This window comes from Festucalex cinctus, chromosome 13 (genome assembly GCF_051991245.1).
Source record: "Festucalex cinctus isolate MCC-2025b chromosome 13, RoL_Fcin_1.0, whole genome shotgun sequence".
NCBI classification, from domain to species: Eukaryota; Metazoa; Chordata; class Actinopteri; order Syngnathiformes; family Syngnathidae; genus Festucalex; species Festucalex cinctus.
The window spans coordinates 4,972,113-4,991,130 of NC_135423.1; the positions used below are offsets into that span (position 1 = coordinate 4,972,113).

At 41.9% G+C, this 19,018-nt stretch overlaps 1 protein-coding gene and 1 long non-coding RNA gene across 6 annotated transcripts in view; one reads left to right on the plus strand and one right to left on the minus strand.

Moving 5' to 3' along the window:
• Positions 1–19,018, plus strand: part of nbeab (neurobeachin b) — a 216,993-nt gene that overhangs the window by 172,255 nt on the left and 25,720 nt on the right. For 4 of the 5 annotated variants that reach the window (XM_077540847.1, XM_077540849.1, XM_077540850.1 and 1 more), the window contains 9 exons: positions 1,111–1,230; positions 4,553–4,705; positions 6,710–6,877; positions 11,884–11,973; positions 13,287–13,464; positions 15,315–15,386; positions 15,484–15,639; positions 17,175–17,345; positions 18,870–18,971. In XM_077540847.1, coding sequence (XP_077396973.1) covers positions 1,111–1,230; positions 4,553–4,705; positions 6,710–6,877; positions 11,884–11,973; positions 13,287–13,464; positions 15,315–15,386; positions 15,484–15,639; positions 17,175–17,345; positions 18,870–18,971 — 1,210 coding nt within the window. The remainder of the gene's footprint in view (positions 1–1,110; positions 1,231–4,552; positions 4,706–6,709; positions 6,878–11,883; positions 11,974–13,286; positions 13,465–15,314; positions 15,387–15,483; positions 15,640–17,174; positions 17,346–18,869; positions 18,972–19,018) is intronic. The other variant, XM_077540848.1, reaches the window with a different exon arrangement.
• LOC144033074 (uncharacterized) lies at positions 14,723–17,600 on the minus strand. The gene is made up of 2 exons (XR_013287864.1): positions 17,063–17,600; positions 14,723–15,703 (listed from the first exon to the last, which is right to left on the minus strand). It is a non-coding gene; the product is annotated as an uncharacterized LOC144033074 (long non-coding RNA).

Below are 19,018 nucleotides of genomic sequence, written 5' to 3' on the forward strand. Positions count from 1 at the left end.
CCCGCCGACGCCATGTCAGGAAAAGAAGAAAGCTCATTTGAGCCAATTATCATTAACGCTCGTACTCGGCTAGAAAGCTCGTTAATTTCCCCCTCGGAAAGGAACTGATCTATATGCCGAGGTTTCAAACAGAGATTGTTGGTTTGGAGGGCTTCAAATTTGAGTTTGGAGCCAAGTGGACTTTCAAACAAAGGCCACAGTTTCAAATGAGTGTTTCAAACCAGGGCCAATGTTTTAAATTTGAGTTTGAAGTCAATTTTAGGGTTTGTAGCAAAGTTATAAGTTAAGGAAAAAAGAATGACATAACGACAAACAAAATTGAAAAAAAAAAGTTGAACAAAATCAAAATGAAAATGCTTTTAAAAAAATTTGAAAACTAACTGAAACTGCAACTTAGGTTTTATACAACTACAACCAACTATAATTATAGTGAAAATGTCCTTCATTTTTATCCTTGGAGGCATGGATGAAATTCAACAAATATTCCAAACATAAAAAAAAGTAACATTAATAACTAAAACTTGAACTAATGACATTTTACCCCAAAAAATAAAAACTAACTTGCTCTAAAAAATAATTGAAACTAATTAAAATGTAAAAAAAATATATATATAATAAAATAAAAACAAATAATAATTAAAAAAAAAAAAAGTAAAAGGGGGGGGAAAAAATTGCTATAATAAAAAAAATATAAATAAATAAATCTAAAACTAATAATACCCTGGTTTGAAGTAAATCTTACTCATGGGGTTTCAAATTACATTTTGAAGTTACGGTTTCAAAAACTCCTCCTTTTTCAAATTAGGGTTCGATAACCAGGAATCGCGGTCATGAAGTCATGGTTAGGTTTTAAAATTAGTGTTTAAAATTAATTCAGTTAATTTAAATCAATTAGGGTTTCAAGTTAAGTAGGGTTTCAGTTGACCGTTAGAGGGTGTCAAGCCAATTCTGGGTTTGACAACAGGGTTTCGAGCCTGGGTTAGGGTTTTAAATTAGAGAATGAAGCATTGAATGAAGTCCTTGCCTCGGGCTGTGCTTGATGTAAGCGCCATTTTGGCATTCACACCCAAATGCACAATATTTTGGTGTTGGTTTTGTGTGTTTCCTCAGGAGCCGTTCACCAGCTTGTTTCTCAGCGCCAACAATAACAAATTTGACCACCCGGACCGCATCTTTTCCTCCATCGCCCGCTCGTGGAGGAACTGTCAGCGAGACACCTCTGACATCAAGGTCAGTCCACTTGGAAAACTAATAAAATAAAAAAAATAAGCGTCATGGTGGATGTGGCCATCCTGCCCAGCAGAAAAACACAGAGGGCAAATTGTCACCAATAGGAGTTCCCCCTTCCAAGCTTCATTCATCGTTTTCGAGACTTGGACTCTTATATAGTTCTATTTCACTTGCGGCTTTTCGCTTGGGGTTTCCAGCCTGGTTTTGGGTTTCAAATTAGGGATTCAAGAAAAGAATTAGGGTGTGAAGTTAGGGTTTTAAACAGGGCTTAGATTTTTCAAATTTTTCAAATTATTATTATTTTCCAAATTAAGATTTGAAGACGACGTTATTTGTATTCAGGTTTGGAAACAATGTTAGGGTTTCAAATTGGGTCGGTGTTTCATAGTAGGAATTCACTCCACAGCAACGGTTACAAATTAGGGTTTGAAGAAAAGGTTTTTAGTGTTTCAAATTAAGGTTTTGAAACTAGGATTTGTAGCCATAGTTAAGGATTGACGTTAATGTTTCAAATTAATCTCAGGTTAATGGTTAGGATTAGGGTTTCAAACCCGGTTTGAAGGAGAGTTTATAGTTTCAAATTGGGTTTTAAAATAAGTGTTTCAAGCCACAGTGAAAGTTTCATGATATTGGTTCATTGAGGGAGTGGAAGCAAGTGTTTGAAGCCATGGAGAGGACGTTATGGTTTCAAATTAGGGTTTTATGACAGGGCGATGGGTCCAAGCCTGGTTTAGGGATTCTATTAAAAAATTGGGAATTGCATCAACAATGTCAGGGTTTTCAACAAAGGATCAAAATCATGGCTAGGGTTTAAAATTCAGGATTTAAGGCAGAGTTTGGGTTAGGTGTTAAAATTCTGGTTTCAAGGCAGGATGAACAGATGTCAATAAGATGAGATTTCGAGCGGCCTACAATCTTAAATTTCCTTGCAAGGAAATTTGTTGGATGAACATGCTTCGTGCTCCAGCTCACATTCGAAGGCGCAGGCGTACCTAATCTTGTGGCCAGCGAGCGCATATCTGGCTGCACGTTGCAGCAGCACACTAAAATATTCTATTAATTATAAATGCCGTGTTCAAACACAGAAACCTTCACACAGGAACCCCCCTAACGCAGAAAAAAAAATCCACATTTTCATCAGTTGTAACGACAAAACAAAAAGCAAAAAAAAATCGATGTTTTATCTCAGAGCCAAAGCCCTCGTGGAAGAAAAAGAAAGAAAATAAAAGAGGGAAGGAAAAAGCGCTGAACCCTGCTGATTTGCCTCCATTTTGCCTGAGCGCGTATAGCACGCACGCAGCAGGAATAGGCGCTGACCTCAAAGTGTCATCCCTTTCCAGCGCAGCCTGGTAGCGGGCGGGCGGGCGAGCGGGTTTGCGCTCGCCGCCGGCAATTAATAAAGCATTAATGACAAGAGCCGTTTGAAATGCACTCTTTCTTTCTCCGTGTCGGGACAGAGGTTCTCCTCGCTCGCTGCCAGCCCGGCACTCACATGGCACCCTGTTAACAAATAGCGCACCGCACATCACAACTGTACTTTACCGTGTGCGCCGCGTTGTTGCCATTCAACGTCTGCTCAGTCTTTATTCGCGCTTCCGACGCCATCCCAAACGTATTGTTGTGGTGGGGAAGAAGATTTAAGTCGTTAATATTGTGGAAATAAGGTGTCATGTTAGGGCTTCAAGCCAGAGTTTGGGTTTTAAACAAGTGTTAGTGTTTAAAATTAGTATTTGGAGTTGAGGTTAGGGTTTCAAAATTTTTTAGGGTTTTAAATGAACATGACTTAGTGTTTCAAATGAAAGTTTGGAGAATTTCAAATGAGGGTTTGAAATCAATGGACTTTGAACATTGCAATATAGTGTAATGTTGATCAAAAGCGAAATTCATACTTGAGTTTCTATCTATCCAAAATTAGACCTTTTTCTTCTGCCAGTTTTGAGAGGTCGTCATTGAAGAATTGGTTTCCGTGTGCACGACATGATCTTGATGATCTCGTTCCTAATATTGTGTTAAGCGTATTTTGTTGCCCGAGTACGGCAAAATCTTACAAACTCTCAGTATGATGCACTTGCAGTAGCACCACTGCAACGTTAAACATGTCGGTGTTTAATCTGGATCTGATCTAGATTTGACAGCAGTGTGAACAGCACATGGGCAATGCGTTGATGAGCTTGTGGAACGAAAAGGAGCACAACCAAAATGGCTTCCAAGGGAAGGAAACAAATGGCATTGTTAAGTCATTCTGTTTATTTTTTTCCGTGTTGGATCTCATGCAACTGTTCCTAATTAAGAGCCCCTCACAAACAGAAGTTGCCGCCGACTCGCAGCCGTCAAGACCTGAGCCGAGTCAGGCGGCGGGTTTAAGGTCATCCGAGGCCCAGGAGACGGCTGTGGGTGGCCATCAGGCTGCCTGATTTAAAAAGCCTCGTTTTTCCTGAGGTCTCGCCTTCATTAACCTCCAGCAGTCGTGACCACCGCGAGAGCCAGCCGACATTGTCACGTGACCTCGCTAGTCAGATGGAAACAACACCTCAACAACCTCCATCATTAACACGCACGCTCACGTACGCAAAAACACGCACGCACGCGCACACAACATTCCCGGTGTGCAGACGCTTCACTGGGTCGACATTTGGCTCGCCCTCTCACGGTTGCACTAAACCGCAGACGGGAAATACCGGGCACACCTTTTCTTAAAGGGACGGTAGCTGATTCTCTCAGCTTGTCAATCACGATGTCATATTTGGATGTGTGCAATTCCAGCAGCTGTTGCGTGCTCCCTCCACTTTCACGTCCAACAACATCAACAACAATGACTCACTTCCACTTCAATTTAACACGCTAACACTTCAGTGTCTCATAATAAGTGTGAGGAGGAGAAAAAAACCCGGCACCTCTCACTTTTCGCACCCTGTTGTTTGGCGTGTTTCTGTTACCTTTCACCTTGTTGTTTTTTTGTTGTTGTTTTTTTCCCTTTTAAATAACAGACTACAGTATAGATTTCTGGGGAGAAGAGAATTAATTTGACCAAATTTGAACAAAGGGAATTTCTGCCTAACAGCTATGGTAATTCAAACATTTTAATTGTAAGCCACTCGAACGTTATGCACAGTTTGAACATTAACACTGCACATGGAAAATGCATTATTAATATAAAATGTATAATTAATATATATGATTACAATTATTATTTTTTTTTTTTAAATGATCCACAACTTAGTTGGATTGATAGTAATCGGAATAGTGTGTTTTGCATGAAATCCTCCAAAATACCAATAAGAGGAGTCCAGTGTGACAAGATGTGTGGTGGTCCGACCCGCAGGAGCTGATCCCGGAGTTCTTCTACCTGCCGGAGATGTTGGTCAACGCCAACGGCTACCATCTGGGAATGCGGGAGGACCGCATCATGGTGGGCGACGTGGACTTGCCGGCCTGGGCCAAGACCCCCGAAGACTTTGTGAGGATCAACAGAATGGTGAGGAGCATGCGGATTGCCGGTCATTGTTTTCAGTGATATTTTTTCTTTATTGTACAATCACTGTTTTTTTTGTTTGTTTGTTTGTTTGTTTGTTTTTTTGTTTAAGTGTATTTTTTATTGCAAAATTTACCATAATTGATTTATCTGCAAGTGATAACAGCTGGTTACTTAAATATGTCTGTGGACCTCATGTAACTCATTTGCTCCCAAAAACGTATAAATATGTTTTATTTTGAAATGTATTAAGGGTAAAGATGTATGTATACGGTTTTTTTTTTTGTTTTCGTTTTTTTTTTTTCGTTTTTTTTATGCTAGGATGCTGCCTCTCAACTGCAGATAATGGTTGAAAAAAATGGTAGTTATTACACAAACGGCCAGGAGGTGACAGCAGAGCTAAGGAGCTCAACCAGGGCCATGTTAGAAAAAAGCTCAATTACTCACAATTCTAAATAGATTTGTGAATAATCTTAGCTATAGTCTAATGCTAATTGCTTCGAAACGAAAACAAATAGAAATTTTATTTAGAAATTTAGACTTTAATATTTCTTTTGGTAGGTTCCATGTTTTTATAGCAATGGAACACAATATTCTGTGGACAATATGGGGATTGCTTCTGTGAAAATGGCTGGGAGTGAATGAGGTAATAGTAATATAATATCATGTGTTCAGTGAATTGATTTCTACAGTGAGAGTTTGATGCCCACTGTTATGTCATATGTATGAATGAACAACAATGACACCCTTTCCATGCACATGTCCACAAAGCTCAGAATCTTTCTGTCGGTGCCCAGATGAAATTCAACAAAATTGCCTTGGACCAGCTGCGCCACTATTTAGAAGTGGTCCGACTTTCTGCCACCAAATTGTCTACGGCCAGCATGGCACCGAAACCATCTGCCAAATCGGCAAACACTAAAATCTCGATTAGTCCAGCAATTCCGAATGTGCCGCTTACAAAAATAGAAGCCTAAAATTCCGGTGGGATCGGCTCCAGCTGACCTGCGACGCTAATGAGTAAACTGGATGAATGGATTTTCTGTCCTTTTGCCAGCCTTTTTTGCAGTTTTTTGGCGCAACACGTCCAGAACACGTTTGACCTTTTCAGCCTGAGTGGCACAGCCGGGCTGCCCTTCCGGAGGTGACCTTTCTGTAGTCAGCCGGCCCGCGGGCAGTGGAGACCAACGGGCGCTTGGATTCCACAACATGCGCTCAACGTGTCGCCATCTTCTCGCTGCCGCCATTTTTGTCTTCTTTTGTTCTAGTCTGCGGCACTCTCGCCTCCTTTATTATTTCATTTGGCTCTGCACCCCCTCCTGCCTCCACTCTCTTTCTCTTTCCCTCCCTCGCTTCCTCCCCCTTTCCATCTTTGCATGTGCCACTTCCAATTGTGATGACATGCCCTGTGGCAAACTGTGCCTGCGTGAGCGCGTGTGTGTGTGTGTGCGTGAGCGCAGCCTTTGTTGCTAATGGCTGTTTTTCCTCGCTCTCCGCAGCGCTTCCGCCAACGCTCGTATTGTGCAGCGTACAGTAGCATTTATCAGCCTGCCGGCCCGCCGTCTTCTCTGCGCTCGCTGCTTACACACGCACGCACAATAAAACATGCGGCGGCGGTGTTGGAATACGCCCTCGCAGGTCGTTCATCAGGCTCGTTTTACACTAAATTGGATCCCGGTTAGCATTGCAGCCATTTGTCTCCCAAAATGATGAGGTGGTGTTTTTAAGTGGGCAAAGAAATGTAAGATGGGACGAGAGTTGATTGCAGAACACCACATTACATTGCTAATACTGCTTCTATTTTTCTGTTAAATCTGTAATTTGACACTCACAAGTAATAATAATAATAATAGTATTAATGTTTTGTCCCACGTTTTGCTGCTTCTGCAAGGTCCCGTGAGGTCATCTGCACATCCAAGTGCTGCCGAATGCGAACGGACAACGTGTGTCATCTCTTTCTGTGTGCGTGCCTCTCATCCCTAATTGGCCCCTGTGCTCGTCGGGCAGGCGCTGGAGAGCGAGTTTGTGTCGTGTCAGCTGCATCAGTGGATTGACCTCGTTTTCGGCTACAAGCAGCGCGGGCCCGAGGCGGTGCGCGCCCTCAACGTCTTTCACCACCTGACCTACGAGGGCAGCGTCAGCCTGGACGCCATCGCGGACCCTTTGACCAGAGAGGTTGGTAAACATGTGCACACACACACGGGTATACATAGCAAGGTTATTATAGTCAACCAAAGCGAAATAAGTTAAATTAGAATTGAAAAAAACATTTGTGTTTACAAAATAAGTGGTTCGGATGGATGGATGGATGGATGGATGGATGGATGGATGGAAATGAAATAAAACCAAAAATGCTTTTGACTTTTTGAGTGCCGTTGACGTGAACTGTCGTCAACGGCAACCCAAATGAAGCGCGCCAATGATGGTAATTGTCGTCAACCACATTTTTTAATTGGAATTGGCGGAGAAAAGTCTGACACAACTCTGGTTTGGTTGTTAAACTGGGAAAGGTATAAAATAATAAATTATAATAAATAAATAATAATAAGCTATGACCAGCAGATGGCGGCCTTGGGTCTCTTTTGGATGAGATGTGTCAATATAAAGGAAACGCTTGTGTACCTCTGGAAATGTGACCGTTATGAGCAGCTTGTGATTGATCAGAGTGAAAATCTACAACAGAAAATGTCACAAAAGAGAGAAAAGATAGTAGAAGTGATGCTATAATGTACATACACAATTGAAGTTTACTCTATTACACAATCCTGAGTGACCTTTTTTTTTTTCTTTTTGGCACTCAAGAAATCGTCCATTTCCTGAACCGTTTAATCCTCACAAGGCTCGTGGGGGTGCTGGAGCCTATCCCAGCTGGTTTCAGGCAGTAGGCGGTGTACACCCTGAACTGGTTGCCAGCCAATCCAGGGACAAATACTCCATATATTGGAAAAGCTAAAACCAATAGTAAAACTAATAACAGCTAAATTAAAACTTAAAACAAAGTTTTTCAAACAAAAACACACTAGCAAACATGTTGTCAAAACTAAATGAACAAACAAATTAAAAAATAATGAAAGTCCTGAACAATTACGACGCTGAATGAACTCCGTCAAATTGTGGTTTTCAAGTTCCCCTGTTCATGTTGGTACTTGGGCTCCCTCTAGAGGTACACAAAAGAATCACTGCATTGCAGGTTCAAACTGTGCAGAATGTTGCCTGAAAAGATTTTTATTTTTTTTTAATTTGGTTGACTTGTATTGAACTTAAACTTCATTTACATTTTAATCTTGAATAATTGAACTGCAAATATGCAGGGCATTACTGTGCACGATTGGTCTCCATGGTGACCGAGCCCCTCCCTCCCCCACTCGTGTTACTCACGGCCGACATAACTTCCTGTCGGCATGTGTCCTGGCACGCGCTCGTCTCGTCTGTCAGTAGCAAACAGTGACTCATCATCAGAAGCTTCCCATTTGATTACGGGCCTCCCGCTTTCAACCGGATCAATGAGCACGTGAGTGATCCTGTGATCAATGGGCAGAGGTCAGTGGCGTCAATAGCCAGGCGGGCGCATCTCAATGTCCTCAACGAATTAATTGAATATCTATGAGCTGCGGCGGGCCACTCGCAAATAGCTTAATTGCGGCGGTGGCGGCAGCTGCCGTGCATTGTGGCTCTTTTCCGGGACGAGTCTCTCTTTTTCCTGTGATATCCGCCATCTGCTGTCTGCACAACAAGTCATTTATATACTGTCACTTCCAGCGGCGCCTTTATTTGTCAAGTGACCATTATGCAAACGACTCGCGCCAACAATTGCCTGATCCAAGTGCCATTTTTGTTTTTTGTTTTGTTTTGTTTGGGGGGATTCTTATTCTGTGAAGCTGGCAATTATTTTAGTGCATCTTGGATTTTGACATATCTGCGATGGGTCTGGTGTACAGTGCATAAATGAGTACACCCCAACAGGTTTGCAAGACCTTTAGTTTCCTTTCAGAATTACAATTTTCTATGGGATACTATACTAACAAAATACTCCCACAAATGTAGACAAAAAAGTAATTTTCTGAACAAAATTTTGTTGATCATTTAGCACATATAAGTAGACCCTGAGAAAAAGACTGACAACTTGTTAAATCCAGGCCTCGCAGACATGTTGCTATGTATAAAAGTCATGGAGGTCATGGAAAATACTAGATGTAGTTGTTTTTGTTGTGAGTTGCATAATTTCTTTTTTTGGCATTAGTTAATTTGATTAAACTGAAGATTTTGTAATCTAAGTATTCTATTATAGCCTTACTTTCATGCTGTGAGTTAAGCGCATGTTCTACAGAAAACATTTTGTCAAAATTTTGCAAATTGTTCTGATGTGCATTGAGATATTGAGTAAAATCTTTAAAATTTTTGAAGACGGTGTACTCGTATATGCTGAGCATGAGATCCAGTCTCATGTATGATAAACAGCTGTATTGTGTTGTTTTCATTTCATACCCATTACTATGTAGTTGACAAAAAACACAATCAAATTCTGAAAAGGTTGAAATTATACTTAAAATTGCATTTCAAATTTGATGGTGAAATATGAGAACAACAACAATGTTCCATGCATGCTCACGTCACAGCTGTCAATCTGCAGATGCCCTCGGGACCAATAGCTGAGGATTATAATGAATATGTAAACAAGAAGAACATATGAAGCAATTTTGAAGCTATTCCACACTTGGTATACTGTATTGACATTACTGGGTTACCCCCCAAAATCCTCACGAGTTGAAGGAAAAAAAAAAAAAAAAAGGGCCAAATGATTGCTTGTATCTTGAAAAAATCCTGAATGAGGTCACTTGTATCTAAAGGCAAAAATTGATTACGTTTTAGGGGACACCCACCGTCTATTTCATTCCTGTATGCTGCTAAAGCTCAAGAGTAGTCGGCCTTGATGCTTATACAGTACTCGTGCGTGTGCGTGCGTGCGTGTCTTTGCCGTCATTCTTGCCGGCGTGTCGCCAGCTTCAGGTGTCGTGACGCATGGCGATCCCACGCTGCTTAGCGGGTCAAGCAGAGGGCACGTCCTCCTTCTGTCTGACAGACTTGATGTTGCTGTGTATTTGTGACGCCGTTGAATGCGAGAGCACCAGAGCACTTCAAACAAACGCAAGATGGGACATTTATCATCATATCATTTGATCATTCACGGTAAGACACGCCCCACTGAATTTCCCTTGAAAAGTACATTCATTTTACTCACATGATTATTTGAATTATTGGGATTTATCAATTAATCATTGTTTTTCAGAAAAAAAATATATTATTCAAAAATTATATTTTTAAGCCGTTAATACCAAAATGTCATGAGGTTGACTTTATGCAAGAAGTTCATTTTGCCCAATTGTGCTCAGCAAGAACTCCCACAAAACTTTTCGGTGCAGCGCGACAGTGAGGACAGCAGCCTTGTGCCAAATTGGAAGTGACTGCAGGGGTAGAGGAAGTTGTTTTGGGGGCGGGGAGGGGGAGAGGAGGTGGGGTGGGGGGATTCGCAGGTGGCCTGTCCTCATCCAGAATCACATCGGAACGTCCCGTACCGCGTGCGCGGCCCTGGCATGTGCTGCCCATTGGCTGCGTGTGATTTTAAGCGGTGTGTACAGCCCCCATGCAAAAGGACGGCTCGGCCCTCAACGCCTCCGTGATGGAGGAACAGGCGCCGCTCACGTCCATCAGCGTCAATGACAGACACACAAATCGTTGATTTGCAGTGTTGCCTCCAACCAGGATTGGATGTTTTCGTCCATGTTGGATGGAGTACATGAAAGTTGGCACAAACCACACCAGGGTTGTAATTTTGAATTTTGTTTTTTGGGATTTTTGATCATGTATTTTGTTTTGTTTTAATTTATTTTTTTAAATGATTTGTTTTAATTTAGTTTTCATTAGTTTTCGGATTAGTTTTATTTTTTTTTTATTTTTTATTTTTTATATTATTTGTGAAGTGCAAGAGTTGATTGAAAAATAAAAAATTTTTCAAAAAAACTACTGCCTGAAGACGGCTGGGATAGGCTCCAGCAGCCCCGCAACCCTTGTGAGGAGTAAGCGGTTAAGGAGATGGATGGATGGATGGATAATGGGAATACAGTGAAACTCGAGTGACTGAGCGCTGCCGCAAATTATGGAAAAAAAAAAGAAAATCATATAAACTGTTTTACAACATTACCCTAAAACATAATAAATATGTCACCTAAATGCCACCAAATTGGCGCCGAAGCAATATTTTTACATTAGACATGGCTTTCGTCTGACCATAAAATCACAAAATATTTGAGGTTTGATAATTGAGGCTATCATTTCCAGTATTTACTCATTTTAACAAAACATCTCTTTGTTCATCATGGTGGTTCCACATTATGCTAGTTACTTAACCAATATAAAAACCAGAGTTGTCGTAAATGCTACAAAAAAATACAAAACAAATTCATGCTGTGGATTGTCGTGTTGTTAATGTTTTAGCTCAGAATCAAATATAAAGGGAGTGCTTTTCTTTTAGTCTTGGTCAGCCTTGATGGTGGAGGTCTCTCATGATTACCATTCGAGTTGTGTGTGCGTGTTCTTCCAAACTGACAAAGATTTCCTAGCATGTGAAGCATCGTCCTTTGAAAGGAACCTCATGATGTACCTTTGCCTGCCTCTTGATATTAGCGTGCGTAAACATCTTCTCTGTTTCTGCGTGCGCACGTCCTTCTCCTTTGTCTTGGGCACAAAAGCACGAAAGAGCGCAGCGGCCGGCCCTGGCCGCCGCCATGTCACTCCAGGTTAGCGTTTGCGCAAGCGGGGGCCCCTCGCGCCTGCAAATGGGAATGGTTAAGCCAAGCATGTTAATAGGAAAAGGCCTGTCTCTTCCATACTAACACTTGGATGACTCTGCAGGGTGAGGCGGGTGAGGATGGGGAAGGGGGAGGGGGGGTTGTCCCGGGAGCGCACCCCACTCTCCAACCCTCCCCACCCCGCCACACCGTGAGGCAGGGCTGAGTTGGGATTTGCTTGCATTGTCAAGTAGCGCATTGACCCATCACTTTGACAAAGATCCAATGTGACAGCAGCCCTCTCTCTCTCTTCTTTCTCTCTCTCTCTCTCTCATTTCTTCTTTTTCTATCTCTCCATCTCTCCTCTCGCTCGCTCTCTCGCTTCCCCACCCGCAGGCCACAGAGGCGCAGATCCGGAGCTTTGGACAGACGCCATCTCACTTGCTCATCGAGCCTCATCCTCCACGCAGTTCCGCCATGCACCTGGTGAGAGCAGAGAGCATGCTGGGAGAAAAACAAAAAAACACACACACGCAAACCGTTCACAATGTGCTTTTTTGTCCCTCACAATTTAATTTCATAATATGGGAGTGGCTTTGGTCAAAACACCACAAAGATGAAGATGATACATCAGGAGTGAGCAAAGTATGGCCCGGGGGCCACATTTGGGGCCCGCTCGCTTCTTTAATCTGATTTATCAAGCATTCTGTAATATTTATTGTGTAAGTTTTGCAGTTTTTTTTTTCTAAAATTGATTAAATAACATTTTGTATTTGTTAATTGACTTATTGTAAACAAAAAGTGTTGTTTATATAACACAAATTGTACATATGTATTATAGTATTATAGGGATGCATTTCAATAATTGGTTAGTTATAATTGAACTAAAATGTGAATGACGTAACTGCAAACACTACCATAAAGACAGTAAAAGTACAGATCCTATTATCACTCATGGATGCAGCTCTTCATCACCAAACCACCAAATTACATTCTTTTTCATTTGTGTTGTGGATCCGTATTTGTGTGAAATTAAACACCCAAGTACACACCATGTGTGCTGTCTAGTTCTGAAAATGCATCTGTGAACGAGCTGTTCCACATTTCTTTTAGCAGATTGTGATGTCATAGCTCAGCTAATTAGCATAAACACTGCCCCAGAACGAGTTTCTGTCCATTATAGTTGATAAATACAAAACAGCACAATTTTAGGTGAGATAGAAGCGCTATTATTATTATTAGAATTCCTTTTGCAACTATTATTATTATTATTATTAATATTATCATCCAAAAGGTAAGCAGAGCTGCAACGTAGATTAGCTACTGGCACACACGGAAATGTTCAGTCACGGACACATGCATGTACGTCTGCTTCTTGTTAACAAATTTCTGCTATCACGAAGGAAAATACAGTTGAGTCTTCATGAGTGTTATCAATAAATTCTCCTCGTGCCGGCTTTGCACAAGTGCTAGTCATTTGTGTCTGGACGGCTCCTAAGTCTTAGTCTCCAAAATTCTCCAGTAGCACCACAAAAAGTTGCCACATATGTTTTTATTTCCTTTTTTTATTTGCTAGATGGGCCGGAAAATTAGCTAAATTTATATATTTTGTAGTTAACTTACTGTGTAAAATATATCTTTTAAGTCAGTCAAATTAGCAACACAGAGGAGCCCTTGCTTCATCTAAACGCCCTAGCTACCCTAACCTGGTTGTCATGGCAACGCTGCCATGCCCAGAGACCTGCTATCTGTTTGAATTGTTAAATCAATGAGTTGCGTGTTGCCTCCTCCGTTGACAGAGTCCTCTGATGTTCAAGGACCAGCTGCAGCAGGACGTGATCATGGTGCTGAAGTTTCCGTCCAACTCGCCGGTGACGCACGTGGCCGCCAACACGCTGCCGCACCTGGCCGTGCCGGCCGTGGTGACCGTCACCTGTAGCCGCCTCTTCGCCGTCAACCGCTGGCACAACACGGTCGGTGAGTGGCGAGCCGCCGTAAAAACGTCACCTGGGCCCGGGCGCCATCCCGACCCAGGTGAAGAGTGTTTCCACATGTTGCCTCTCGCCGCCGCCGTGTGAACCGCGCCCCCCGAGAACGGAGCCGCCACCTCCGGGTCAGGGGGCCAAAGCAATGCTTGCTTGGAAATCAGGCGGCGGCTCCAGCGCACATTCCCCTCACACTTCCCAGCTGTCAGAGTGGAAAAGACGGTGCGAGCGAGGGAGTCCAGCAGCCCTAATGAGGGCAGCTTCAGACCACAGGCGGCCATTTTGGGCAGGGAGGAAATGCGGTTTGGCTCTGACGACAACATTTATTTTATTCCTGCCTGGAATAAATGTCTTCATTCATTTGGATGCTCGGATGAAATCGCCTTTCATCCAAAATGTTCACATTCAAAGTCATGTGTGCAGATGATGTGTTCAAGGTGCACCGTCCAACATCATTAAACCTTTGTGTGCGTTGCCTGCGGTGCATTTGGGGTCCTCCCTTAAGGGAATTTGGTGCACTCGCTTGTCGACTTGTGGCTGTTGTGATGGGACGTCATGTTTTGTCTTTATTATTGTGTCATCCCTGCATACTAACGCTGCCTTGTATATGAATAACAGTAATCGAGGTTAGCAATAGCATCAAGACGTTAACTGAAATGACGTGTCTTTTAGCCTTGCTGCTAATCAATAAACGGTGATGCATTAGCGACATTATGACTCCCGAGCACCGGGTGCAACGTGGCAGCGTTTGGTGATTTCAATAACAAAATATGGTCAATCCATAACGCTTGACAGCTGTAAAGATGGTAATGCTTGCTCCTCACTTGTGTCACAACATTTCAATTTAAGCTAGCGAGATTGATCAAATTACCAGCCATGTTTTGCGTGACTTTTCTGCATCAAACACCACAATATTATATTAGGCCTGGGTTTAAAAAAAATGTAATAATCAATATCATATTGATTTTCGTTTCGAGCCTGATATCGATTATTTTAGTATCTCTTTTTCCCCATACATTCATAGGAAAATTGAATTCTGAAAGTCTTCTTACATTATGAAAGACTTGACTTTTTGCACTTTAAGGCAATTCAGAATCTTTTACATTTATATTTGCAATTATTGAATTAGAATGATGAAAATATTTTAAGCTCATCCTTGCTGATCTCAATGTTTGTGTAAAGAAGTAATTAGAACATGTTGCTTTCATTAATAAACCACAATTAATGAAATAGTTACTGCCTCCACAAAATGTAATTTCAAGTGGAATTTAATGTTTGTGTTGTTTTTATCATGTCATTGATTTCTAAAACAAATTGATGTTCCATAATTAATATCAGTTTGAAGTTAATTGAATCGGAAATCGAATCAAACTGAACTCTTGTGAATCGAAATCGAATCCATTGAGGAAATTAGATACCCAGCCCTGTATGACATGTTCTTGGCTTTTGTGCTTCGATTCGACAAAAAAAAACAAAGCCAGCAACTTATTTGACAGCTCATCATTGCCACAGACAAACCCTGGTCTTACTACGTCATGCACGCACAGAGTACGAGGGAAAAAAAAAAAAAAAAAAGGAGAGGGGCAATCGCGGCTTGAAAAGTTCACAGAAATACCAAATTTTTGCAAGGCAGAGTCATTGCGTTTTTACCAAAGCAATCATTAAATCATAAACCCAACCAAGAGAGACAATGAACAGCTTGGAGGCTCTTTTTAGAAGAATGGTTGCCAATCTTCTAAACAGCTGCAAGTTGTGAGCTCGTTGAGTTCACTGCAAGTCGTTTGCACTTGTTCCACCACTCAAATTGACCGAGTGTTTGTTTTGTTTTTTGTCTGTTTTCAGGCCTCCGAGGCGCACCAGGATACTCGCTGGAGCAGGCTCATCATCTCCCAATCGAGATGGACCCTCTGATGGGTGAGCCCTTCCCGTGATTCCGCCGGCTTGTCCGACGTATGTTCACGTCCCCCGTTGACACGTGTCCCCGCGTTGCGTTCCTCCTTTGCCGCCGCAGCCAACGGCGCTGCCGGCAACAAGCGCCAGATGACAGACTTAGTGGACCAGAGCATCCAGATCAGCACGCAGTGCTTCGTGGTGACAGCTGACAACCGCTACATCCTGGTGTGCGGCTTCTGGGACAAGAGCTTCCGCGTGTACTCCTCGGAGACAGGTGGGCGGGAGGGCAAAAAAAGTGGGCGCGCCGGTGCGTGGTTGACGCCGTCAATACTTGCTCTCTGCCCGACAACCCGGTTTGGAATACAGGCGACCCAAGTAAGACATTCCAATGCCAAGAAGAGGGAAGTCATGAATAGCTAAAAAAAAAAAGATGAACATTAGAGATGTCATTCCCTTTGACGCACAACCAAACATATCTTGAGGTTATTATTATACGCCTAACGAAAGCTAACAAAATAACTAGCGCTGTCAAACGATTATATTTTTCAATCAGATTAATCACATGACATTTAATGTTGTGAGGACATCTCCAATTTTTTTTTTTTATCCACTGCACACACTCATCCTCCTCTTTCTAAACAGTTAATTAACTTGCATAATTTAAAATGAAAAAAAAAAAAAAAAACGTTATGACATGAGCAAATATTCTGAATGTCATACACAAATGTTGATGAAATACGTCACTTTAATGCATGTAGTTATGTTTATTGCTCAACCACAACCTGTGCTACCTTTAATGTAACTATCAGCTGTCAGCTGAAGGATCATCTGCGGTCAAAATTAATAAGAGGATTAATCTGCGATAATATGTGATTAATGTGATAATTCTTTTTGTGATTAATTAGTTAATGTTTTAACTTTGACAGCACTAACAACAACTCAAACTAAAATTGAAAAATCTAAAAATTAAAACTAGATCTTATATTTTTAAAACTAAAGCTAAACTATAATTATAGTGAAAATACATTTTAAAATAATTAACTTGTTCTCTGTCGCCAACTTCATTCATTATTCTAATCACTTTTTCCTGGAACGTAATAATTGGTCTTTATATACATATTTCCCCGTTGGGAGGCAACGCAAAAGTAATGATGGACAATTGAAGCTTCATGACGCACTTGTGAAATTTTTCACTCCTCGAGATAGCACTCTTGATTTAAAGATGCAAAGGAAATATCAATTTCCATTGCACAGGCTTTTTTATTTACACCAAGAGCACCATCTAGAGGAATCAAAAAAATAGTGTTTCATGAAGCTTCATGAAGCTTCAGTTTCCCATTATGAAATACAATAGTACAATATATGAAGACCTTTCGTATGTGGGAAATCTTTTTTCCTTATAAAGAAGAGCCACTAATTTGTCTCATTTTCGGTTCGTGTTGTTCTATATGTGCCTTCCAATACCGTTTATGATGAATAATCACGCCCAAAAACTTGATTTCAGTGACTCGTTGAATTTCAATGCCATTTAAATTAAGTTTTATATCACAAGTGAAGCTGCATACCATCAAATACCATACATTTATTTATTTTTTCTTTCATGATATCTTATTAAAATCAAACCTTGTAGAGTCTAATAAATAACAAAAAACAAACCATGACAGTGTCATTATTAATTTTTCATCTGATAGCTTTACTTATCCATCATGCTGCTTGTTGTTTTTGGGGCGTCTCCATCGTCCTTCTTGGTGGTCCTGACGCTGCCCACGACATGTGAACGAACCTCGGCCCGGTTTGTGTCCCGAGCAGGAAAGCTGACCCAGATCGTGTTCGGCCACTGGGACGTGGTGACGTGTCTGGCCCGCTCCGAGTCGTACATCGGCGGCGACTGCTACATCGTGTCGGGCTCCAGAGACGCCACTCTTCTTCTGTGGTACTGGAGCGGCAGGCATCACATCATCGGCGACAACCCCGTCAACAGTAAGTAGCTTTTTTTTTTGTTTGTTTGTTTTCACGCGCAAGTCCGGATTTTGATGAAGTTGACACAAGCTGGGAACGGCTAATTAAGAATTTCGGCTCGGCTGAGTCCAATTAGCCGGCGAGAGCTTGTTGTGTTGATTGCATCGCGAAAAAGGAATTCCCCTGGCGCTCTCGATGCTTAACGATCATCTTGGACACGCGTGCGAATGTCTTCTTCAATGATGGAACGGACATGTGCACCAAAATCAAGCCATCTTGAAGCCATTTATGCTTATGAGTAATTTTGTAATGGCGTTTCAATTCATATTAGTCTTTTGGATCTTTTTTTTGTCCTTCATCATTGACAAGTTTACCAAAGCCTAGTCTGATGTAATAATGTAGCTTTGGCGCCATCCGGTGGCATCTTGGTGTAAAGCAAGTATCTTGAATTGTTGTCAAATTGTAAAAATGTGGTTTGCTGCCATCTGATGGCACGTTAACGCAATTACAATCCATTTCTGGCAGATTTTCGCTAACTTACATTTAAAAAAAAAAAAAAAGGTGTCAGATAATTAAAATAGTGACTCTGATTCGATCACACACCCCCGACCCCCACCAGCTCCCCTTGCGACTTGCGTTCGTCCTGAGGGTGAAGGCGACTGAGACGGGGAGATTGAATCTTTTGTCGGGCAGGTGAGCGGCTCCAGCCTCCTTGTTACCTCCCCAGGGGCCTTCTGTGACACTTGTCCTCACACAAGCCCCCCTCGCCCCACCCCCGCATCATCCTCAGAGCAGCTGCTGGCACTGACAGCGCGGCTCGGGGTCCCGCGTGGTCTCGGTGGGACCACATCCATCACAGTCCAGCAGACTAGCCAACAGGGGGAGGCAGGTGGGCTTTGGGGATGCAGCGTGATTGTCACTGACATGGCGCTGGAGGGATTAGCCTGAAATAGTAGCATTAGCTTGCGGTTATTAGCTGAGCTCTTTTAGATTTGTGTCACGTTACATGCGCAGTAGACATCCATCGTTATTATTACATTTATTTTTCCCCTGTTTTCATTTATTTGAATTTACTTATTTGATAATCAATCACATTTACCTGTATCCTATCACCTCAAATGATCCCCCCCCCCCCCCCATTTTCACTTTGTTTGAATTTTTCCACCTTTGCAATGTACATACGTTTTCATTTTTTTTTCTTTTTTTTTTCTTTTTTTTTCTTTTTTTTAACAGTAAGCGTTTAATTTTTCCACTTGCATGACAGTTAAAAAAATGTCAGCGTAAGTAAATTTTGACGCAAGATCATTTCTATACTTTTTGTTTCATTTTTGTTTGATGATGTGCTATCATGTTATTTTTCTCACATCAAACGTGCTCAATGACTTTTTGGGGAGAGGCTGCATTGTACTACTGATGGCCACTTGAGGGCGCATTGCTCCTAAATTGCTGCGTTGTATGAGACCAACAGTATCATGGGGTCTTTCTAGTAAATGATATTAATTTCAGCGCTCCTTGTGTGTGTGCGTGTTGTTGTTGTTGCTGCAGGCGACTACCCGGCGCCACGAGCCATCCTGACGGGTCACGAGCAGGAAGTGGCGTGCGTGGCGGTCTGCGCCGAGCTGGGGTTGGTCATCAGTGGCGCCAAAGGTCAGCCAGCCTAAATGCCATCCATCCATTCATTGGTCAATTTAAAA